The sequence below is a fragment of the Notothenia rossii genome, assembly GCF_949606895.1.
Source record: "Notothenia rossii genome assembly, chromosome: 4".
NCBI classification, from domain to species: domain Eukaryota; kingdom Metazoa; phylum Chordata; class Actinopteri; order Perciformes; family Nototheniidae; genus Notothenia; species Notothenia rossii.
Window position 1 is genome coordinate 724372 of NC_136902.1, and position 9931 is coordinate 734302.

Consider the following 9931-nt stretch of genomic DNA (forward strand, 5'->3'; position numbering starts at 1 on the left):
TCCAACTCAAGCATCTTTAATAAAAACAGATGAGTCTCAATAAAAACAATTTTGGGAACAAGAATAATGCATCAGAAGACAATCATCCAACAATCCAACCATCCAACGATCCAATCCAACAAAAGTAAAAATAAATCTCCATGAATTCAAGGCTTCATGGGGTGTGTAACTGATAGAAAATAAGTCCCTTTTTTGGGTGAACTACTCCTTTAAGACAGTACCAACACATGATGTCATCAAAATGGAACATTTGTACCAGAAAGCTTTTTTTAATAGCCTTGCCTTGTTCTTTCTTACCATCTCACTGTGGGCAGTTAATCATACTACCATAATACTTGATGTGTTATCTATTATTTAATGCATCCTATTTAGGCAATCATCAATACTCAAATATATTTTGCATTGCAAGTTATAGAAATTTAAGTCGACATTTAAGTTTTCATTTTGATGACATCTTAAACAAACGTGTTGGCATTCAACAATGTGCAGCCAGTTACAAATAGAGCAATTAACTAAAGAATAAAAAAAATGCATCAAAACATGTGCAATTCTAAATAATGCATCGCAAATAAGATTAAGTAAACACTGAAGTTTCACACAGTGTGGATAAAACCTCAGTGCAACAAATCCACACTGTGTGTGTTACTGTCCCCCAAATAAATACACACCGTGTGTGTTACTGTCCCCCCCAAATAAATACACACCGTGTGTGTTACTGTCCCCCCCAAATAAATACACACCGTGTGTGTTACTGTGTCCCCCAAATAAATCCACACCGTGTGTTATGTGTCCCAAATACACTGTGTGTTACTGTGTTCCAAATACACCGTGTCGCTATACCCAAAATCCACAGTGTAAATATCCCAACAAATCCACAGTGTGTGCCCTTCCAAAGTGGCATGTAAACCTGCACAAGTCATTAAATTGTCAAATGCAGTACACAATCTACAGGATATCTAACCAAAATAACAAAATATAGAGTCCATTTCTCATACCAAGTTCACATTTTGTTTGTTCAGTTGAACTTGCATTTTCTACTTGAGTATCAATATTTACACTCTGCCTTAAGCTTACACGGGCTTCCTCAAGAGTCTGTATCTCAAGCCATGTAACAATACACAATATTGCTGTGTGCAGTTCTCCAACAATCAAACTTAAATGGGAGTCCATTTCTCAGTCCATGACTCCTCCAATGTCCATCAAGTTCAGGGTCAATGCTTAAACTCTGCTTTAAGCTTACATGGTCTTCCTCAAGAGTTTGTTTCTCAAGCCATGAACCAAAGCAGTGCAATGGCCTCCACCAATGTCCATGAGCACCTTCTGAATGACTTCAAATGTGTACCTTATGCCTTTGGGATAGTCGATGTTGAGTGCGTAGAGCAGACCCATCAGCAGTGACACAGCTGTTGGAAAATCACTGACTGATGGAAAGATGATTTCTTCCTCGATGACCACTGCGAAACTGACAGTATCATCCCCGTCTGCCACTATGAGGATGCCCAGCATCATTCCTCTTGTCATGTCCTCCTCAGCATCTGTGGCCTAAACAAAGTGGAAAACGTGATAAAATAAACCTTTATTGATTCTGTTGCCACAACAGCATTAAGCATGAAACACACCAGTGGTTCCTAAACTTTTTATCTTAAGACACACTCCCGGGGACCCAAACTAATGAAAATAGCTGACCTACAATCTCACAACACTTCACAAAAAAAAAAAAAAAAAGAGTATGAGCTGTTGAGTACTTAAAAACCTAATTTTTTAAGGGCTTTATTAAAAAAAAAAAAAAGAATCCCACCCAGTGTGAAATGAGCGGTGCTTTCGATGAGTTCATTTATACTCCTAAGCTTGGACACTGCCATCGAGGCCATGCTGGTACGGACATACACACAAAGCCACATGTTGGAGCGGTTAGCGCTCAAAAATGAAGTAAATATTTTGAGGAAAATTGGAAACAAAGAAAGGGCCTTTTACTCATGATTGGTCCCAACCCACTGTTTAGGTCCTAAAATACAGGATACGTACAAGTAAGGGTAAGAATGGGGGCCTGATCTGCACTGACGGAAAATATAAATATAAAATAAAATATACCTGAACTTTCTTGTAAAAGTTGGACGAAACCTCTTTGAGGTAGTGGGGGATCCCCATCAACACAACGGTCCTTTTCCATTGGTTGGAACACTAAAAATAATAGACAATACACAACCAATGGAACAGCTTCAGTCAGATAACATCAGAATAGAGTATTTAACAGTAAATAAATGATAAGTGTGTGTGTGAGTGAGAGCTGCAGACAAAATTGGAAAACTATAAAATTGAAGCTGATAAAGCGGTTCTTTCTCCTAATTGGAAGACACCATTGACCCGTGTGAAAGTACATTTGCTGTTTATAAAGAGCTGGAGAGACAGGGACTGGGAGAAGCCTGTTACTGAACCAACGCTATAGTAACATTTACTACAAGAACTTTTTTTAACAGAAAAACAGTGTAAAATATCACGTAAGCATACTTACATCACTATCCAGTGTTGTCAACAGCTTCTTCAGCTCCACCACACCAGGCTTGGCTTTGTAGATATCAATGAACCTCTGCAGATACTTGTCAAGACCAGCGAAGAGGCAGCCTTTCAGGTCAACAGTGGTGAGGCGAGCAAACTCTGCTTCAATCTAGTAGGCATAAAAGAAGCAAAGAACAAGCCGAGGGATTGGCTGTAAATTCAATATCACTGATATACTGTATGTATATAACTGTATAATCTTCATGACAGCAGACATTAGCCATTGTGTACAACATATCTTTCTATTCTTAATCAGCCTCCAATCTGATCTTCCTCAATCACATTTGAAATAGAGAAGTACTTTACCTGACGTTCAGAGAACAGTGCTGGCCATTTATCTTTGATGTCAGCCACAGGTGGCTCATCCTCTAAGATTTCCTTTCTCCGCAAAGAGAAGGTGCTGGTCATCATCGCTTGAATTTGCTTCCAATCAACCATCCTCTTCTTCATTTCTGTGAGCATTGCTGTCCTTTCTTCGTCAAGGGAGTGTTTTGTTTTTCCTTCCGAGATGTCTGGCAAGAAGTTGACTTCTGATTTTCTAGCCCTCTTAAGAGTTCTTTTCCCAGATGTGCTGGATGACCGTGAGTTGAGTGAGTTGATCTTGAGCTCTGGGCATCCAGCCTCTCGGAGCTTTTGTCTGAAGTTACCCATTTTAAACTTTAAACTAAACGTCCAACAGTGCCATCCAGCGACAGACCCTGGTTCCCTCAGACATGGATGTTTTTTGATGAGCGCTTGCGCCACCAAAGCATATTCCTCATGTTGTGGGTATGGGCTATAGGCATAAACCGCTTCTGCTATTTTTTCCAAAATGTCTGATTTCATGCATTTGGAGATATCAAGAAGGGTTCCATCCTTCTGGAAGGCTTCATTTCCTTCCCTTAACCTTAGCTCTGTATCAAACGCAAAAGTAGGGATCTGAAATGACTGAGGCAGGTGGACTGGACTCGACTGGGGCTCGACTCAGGGGTTGTGGTTAAGCTTGCAGTGTCCAACGTTGAGTCTGTATGATAATAAAGTTCTTCTGTATGAACTTGGAGTTCTTCAAGAGGATGACTGTACACTTTTAAAGTCACTTTATCTTTAGGGAGATCTGACATGTTACTCAAGTTGCAAAGCTCGTTATTGAACATTGGATCTTGAAATTGTATCCTCAAAACTCCTTCCAATCCAAGCTTGTTTTTGAGGATCAAGTGCAGGTCATCAACCGTGTCGGGCATGTTCTCAATGGTGACCCTCCGAATGTCCTCTTCGGTTAGGATGACACGCAGCAACATGGTGAATCTAAAAAGAACAAAACAAATATACATTTTCTTATAAACAAGGCAAAGTAATGATCACATGTCATAGTAGAACCCCGACCTAGTAAGTAATTTAACCACATGAGGCCTATATCCCAATATTGGGAACATTCTGTGTAAATTACAGATCTACAAGCTCACTATGTCTGACATGTTGTGAGCTTGTAGATCTGCTATTTTCGGTGAAGAGATTTAGTGTAGATGGGAAAAGGACGGGGCTTCAGTCAACTAAGTACGGGGTTTTGCTGTAGGAGAGTGCAATGCAAGGCGTTGTGGCCTTGCCGTAGACTATCAATTTAAGATTTTGTTTAAACCCTGTTAAGATGTAAAGAAGGTTATTTTTTATTATTTAAAAACAATGGTAGTAAAATAATGAACTATATAAAAGTATAGAACATAAGGTAGAGTTGTTAATGAAACTAAGGCCTATAAGACAATTATTATTACTTAAATTATCCTGAAAATAAGCAAAAGGATTACCTCAGTGTAGCAGGAATGCCTTGGGATAAATCAGGAGTCTGCCTTGCACCACGTAGGCTGTCAGGGGGACGTAGTGGTTCAGCTCTGCAGGGTCGACCACAACCAGTTGGGAATCCTCAGCACTGCAAACTTCATAACATCTATAGTGGTCCAGGTAACAACCAGAGAAAGGTTGAAGAACAACGAATGCCTTGTTGTCCACTATCACAATGTACAGGACTTGGCAGAAATCAGGGAGTCCACTTGTGCTTCCAAATGATACAAACATCCCCTTTACATATTTTGTTCCATGTATTAAGGCTGTTGTGGCAAGTGATATAGTGGTCAGATGACTGAATTTGTGCTGAATAGCTAGTTTGACTGGGAGGGGCACATTTTCAAGGGAATTGTGTGTTGTCCTCTCTACTTCTACTGCTGGCTTGAACAGGCAAGGCATGTCAAAATGGTATGCCAACATAAGCTGGTGTCTGTTGGCCAGAGACAACACAATGTTCTTGAAGTTATTAATATCACGAACAGCTTTCTTGAAAAAACTGTGTTTTGCTTCGAAGCGAAATGTCCAGAAGTCAACCACAGGTCCAAAGCAACGAATCAGATGGGGATAATGCTCTAGAAAATGATGTTTGGGTTTGAGTTTCACATCAGGAAATACATCTGTTAAAAGTTTCCTATGTTCAAAGATCTTTGCTTCTAGGTAACAGATGCTTTCATCTGTAAAAGCGGACGATGCCAAGATTTCAACAATGTCTTTCAGTTCCAGAATCAGAGACCATGCATCATCATTTTCAGGGACATCATCACCAATAATTAATGGCAACAACCTTAACAGAGTCCAATTCTCGTGGCCATTTCCTCCTATGGTTCCAGACAAATGAACATTTACAGAAATTTTTTGAGGACAATTGGTTTTGTCAGAGTACTTATAAGGGAAGTACTGTATGGCAGTATTTAAATTATCTAATGTGAAATATTTCCTGTCAATGAATTTTTTCAAACACAAACACAGCTCAAAGGGTACAATGCCTTCAAATAGGTCGTGCAAAAAGTCAGGTGGAAACCCTGTTATACAATGAAAGTATTGTAGTTCATTTAGAACACATTCACGTTTTACACCATTTACACTTTTCAAATTTGTGTTTTCTTTAAGCTCAGACAGGTTCAGGTTATGTGACTCTATCGTTCTCAATACAAATGACCCACTTCTTACAGAACAAGTTTGAATATCTTTTCGACTTGCAAGGCAAAATCTGCAAAACTTGTCCACATTAAAGGACTCCTGAAAGCCAGCAAATGAATGTGCCCCCAAATTATCTGATGAAATGTATAGCACTGTGCCTCTGACACTGGTTCCTAACCTGTCGATGTAAATTCCTTCCTTTTCAAGCAACTGTAGGTCTCTCAGCAGTGGTTGAACAATTGGACCATAACCAAATGTTTTAATATCTTGACTTTTGCATAGGGCAGCCAGATATATAGTAGACAATGATGATCTGTCTCTTACAGGCAAATTGCCAATTATCCAATAGATTGCACACAGCTTATGTTTCTTTCTTGAGGTGCCTAAAGGGTTACAGATCTCAAAGTCATCAATATACAAGCCCAAAGAAATACTTAGATCTTCACCATTAACAAGTGGATTTTCTTTACAGTACGATGCATCAAAAAAAGACTTATACTGGCCAGATGGTGATTTTCGGTTTTCTTCCAAAACTCTGTCAATTACATCACCCCTATTCAATAACGCTTGAAGAACACGCAAGATTGGCACATAAACAAATGTTTTTTTTAATGAAAAATCTAAAACATATTCAACTGGGTTGATTAAACTGAAGTTTTCTTTGAAAAAAGATGACCTCCTTTTGTCAGTTGACAAAGACCCACCCTCTGAAAGACAGCTAAAATGATTTGCCTGGCACAAGGTATCCTTTACTAAATTTATAGTGTTTTCATCAATGGTACATCCATTCTGCCTTAATGCTTTATCAAGAGTATTTTTGTTTACCTCACTCAATAAAACACCAATATCCCTAAATTCTGTAACTATTTGCTGAACTGCAGTCTTTGAGACATGTAAAACAGTTTCCAATCGCAGAAGTAAAGACGCAAGTCTTGCTTGAACTTTATCAGAGGTATCCTCCTGCTCATTTACAATCTCATCCTCAGAACATTCTGCATCACTGACATCTGAAACCACTTGATCAGCCACAAGTTCCACGCCTAAATGTGTTTGAGTAATAAGCTCAGATTTCAAGTCTTGTAGTGTGGCATTGTTGTGAAAACGACTTTTATGCGAAGTAAAGGTAGTGTAATTTCTTGTTTCGTGAGAACAGTAATTAAAAGGGCAGGTAACTGTCTCTTTGTTTCTAAGATGTTTCCCAAGATGACCAAAGTACTGTTTTATAGTTACTGGATAATTGAAGTCACACAATTGACAGTTAATTTTAAGGTTTAACCCTCCAACAGGTCCATGATGTGAAAGTCCATGTTCTCTTAAATGCTTATTAAGGGATTCCTGTGATCGGAAAACTAGCGGACAGTCACTGTAGATACAGGGCAAAGGGCAATTTCTTCCATGATGTCCATGAATGGCTCTATAATGTTCAATTATTCTTTTGCGATTTCCTGAGTAATAGGTACAAAACTTACAAATCCACCGCATTCACGTTTGGATCTTGATCATGTACACCTGGAAAAAGAAAAGTAAGAAAGAATTAGGACAGAGATATTACATGGTAGTTTAATAAGCATGTTATATTTTCCTCAAAGCTATATATATTAGTGCTGTCAAACGATTAAAATATTTAATCGCGATTAAAATATTTAATCGCGATTAATCGCATGAACGTCATAGTTAACTCACAATTAATCGCAATTAATCACACAATTTTATCTATTCTAAATGTCCCTTGATTTATTTTTGTCCCATTATTTTTTTTCATTTTAATGCTCTTATGAACATGGAAAAGTGGATTGGCTTGCTTTATGCACATGTTTCTTTTATTAGAAGCAACATGCAAACAGGGCAGTACAAAATACAATTATAAAGTTAAACCATGGCTTAATATTTCCTTTTTCTAAAGTTTGCTGTGAACATAGCAGTCAGAAAACGTATTTCAGAAACAATGAACAGTAACAGTTAGGTAACCAATAAAACTGAAAGCTGAAAGCTACTCAAACAGACAAGCCTGTTGACATTTTCAGACAACAGTGAAGCTCGCTTCTTTTGCACAACATGCCCAGACACTGAAAACAACCTCTCAGAAGGTAGTGATGTTGCCGGTGCTGCTAAGTACTTGCGTGCAAGGCGGGCCATTTCTCTGAATCTTTTTATCATCCATTTCGTCGTATAGCGCTCGCCACTCACTCGAACCGTAACGTTAGCCTACTACTATTGGCCGGCTGCCAAACGGCGTGCCTATTGTCTTGTTTCCAGTCTAGCTAGATCCGGTGTGGTGTTGTAGTTTTTCTAACGTTACTAGTTGTTGCAACCAATTGCAACAGCATGTGAAAAAAACTACACACACAAATATATGTGTATATATATATATGTGTATAATAAGTAAAAATTAAACGCATCCTATTAACTGTTGTCCGAAAAATTCTCCACCATGGTTTACTCATAGCCTATTTAGTGCACGTGCAACTCATTTTAACTATAGCAATTAAAAGTTTGAAGAACACAATTTTTTAATGAAATAAAAAAGACATTCTCAATACGCACACCAAACTGGGCAGGGGGTAATTTAAATTAAAAAGTCTGGGAAACAAACTAATCAACAAGTCAAACAGGAGGGAATGGCTGCGCTATTTGCTAGCAGCTAGCTAACTCGGGCTGCTAAGCTGCTGTTAGCTATTCCCACTGTGAATTTCACCAAAAGTTTTGCTGTTCCGTTTTCAATAAACGGGCAACACGGACGATAATGTAACCAATTAAAAAACGTAAAACATGTCTTAAATATTACTTGTAAGCTATCAATATAACATTTACACTCACCTTGTTAAAATACGATGTATATTCAGTCTCTGGCGTTGTTCCATCCACCGAACAATGCGCGCGCTTAGCAGGGAAGGACGCAAAACGTGCTACACAGCGTACAGCGTGATGACGCACAAGTCTATAACTTTTGTGCATTTGTCAACTCAACTAGACTCAACTTGATTTATCTTGTTAACATAACAAAGGGTCTTAATTGAGTCAACTTCCATGTGGTTGAGACGTTATCAATTAATTATTTTAAGTTAAAATGACTTTTTGCACAAATCTGTGTTGTATTGACAAGTAAAAATGAGTCATGATAACTAAAGAGCAACATTGGGTTTTACAGTGTGTGTGTGGTGCAGTGTGTAGGTGTGTGTGGTACAGTGTGTAGGTGTGTGTGTGGTACAGTGTGTAGGTGTGTGTGTGGTGCAGTGTGTAGATGTGTGTGGTACAGTGTGTCGGTGTGTGTGTGGTACAGTGTGTAGGTGTGTGTGGTACAGTGTGTAGGTGTGTGTGGTACAGTGCGTAGGTGTGTGTGGTGCAGTGTGTAGATGTGTGTGGTACAGTGTGTCGGTGTGTGTGTGGTACAGTGTGTAGGTGTGTGTGGTACAGTGTGTAGGTGTGTGTGGTACAGTGTGTAGGTGTGTGTGGTACAGTGTGTAGGTGTGTGTGGTACAGTGTGTCGGTGTGTGTGTGGTACAGTGTGTAGGTGTGTGTGGTACAGTGTGTAGGTGTGTGTGGTACAGTGTGTAGGTGTGTGTGTGGTACAGTGTGTAGGTGTGTGTGGTACAGTGCGTAGATGCGGCGGACAGACAGGTCTCAGTTGGTTTGGTGTCCTCTGCTTACTTTTAATACTTGTAGTATAACTAAATAAAACTTTTGGCCCATCAGTTATTTTCCTCATTGTAGCGACCAGAGAGGGGGGGGGGATATATCCAGTCTCTGATAGTGTTACGTTATTATGAGAGTGCTCTGTTTGATTCTGAAATTGTATATAAAATATATACATAATATATATATGTGTGTGTGTGTGTGTGTGTGTGTGTGTGTGTGTGTGTGTGTGTGTGTGTGTGTGTGTGTGTGTGTAGCCTGTTATTGTTTCATTACACCACACTCTGAATGAATCAAAGTAAATATCTAAGTGGTCATGAACACATCTGTCCATCAGACAGAGGGCTGCTGTGCCTCCTGTCATCATTAATGGACGTCTCTTTAAAATGACCGCTCAGAGGAGAGGAGCTCTCATTTCTCTAACCGCCTGCTGCTTCCCCTCCTCTCTCCTCGGTTCCCCTCCTCTCTCCTCAGCTCCTCCGCTCGCATCTCCTGTGGGCGGGACTAAGTCTTGAGGATAGGAGTCGAGGATAGGAGTCGAGGAGGGGAGTTAGAGAAATGAGAAAGGGCCCTGGTGAGGGATAAGGAGGTACGCTGTGACTACGGCATAACACCCCCCTGCCTTGAATAAGGCCCCCTCTGCAAACCTGTTTCCCTCCAATAAAACCTTGTGAGGTCATGGAGGGAAAAGGTTTTGCTTGAGTAAAAGTAGAAGTACTCAGATCTTGTACTTGAGTAAAAGTAGAAGTACTCAGATCGTGTACTTGAGTTAAAGTAGAAGTAC

General features: G+C 39.6%; 1 protein-coding gene across 1 annotated transcript; it reads right to left on the bottom strand.

The window, feature by feature from the left end:
* LOC307036080 (sterile alpha motif domain-containing protein 3-like) lies at window positions 1-3030 on the bottom strand. Its single transcript, XM_079676085.1, has 4 exons — window positions 2863-3030; window positions 2513-2665; window positions 2092-2181; window positions 1-1542 (listed from the first exon to the last, which is right to left on the bottom strand). Exons 1-4 carry the CDS (start codon window positions 3016-3018, stop codon window positions 1237-1239), a joined length of 705 nt encoding a protein of 234 aa, XP_079532211.1. The 5' UTR covers window positions 3019-3030; the 3' UTR covers window positions 1-1236.
* Window positions 3031-9931: the final 6901 nt, after the last annotated feature.

Excerpts from the sequence above, each read along its gene's own strand:
- LOC307036080 (XM_079676085.1), bottom strand. The coding sequence starts at position 3,018 with ATGCTCACAGAAATGAAGAAGAGGATGGTTGATTGGAAGCAAATTCAA. Across the intron at positions 2,182-2,512 it reads TGACAACACTGGATAGTGAT|TGTTCCAACCAATGGAAAAG; the intron begins GTAAGTATGCTT and ends TATTATTTTTAG. Across the intron at positions 1,543-2,091 it reads ACTTTTACAAGAAAGTTCAG|GCCACAGATGCTGAGGAGGA; the intron begins GTATATTTTATT and ends CACTTTGTTTAG.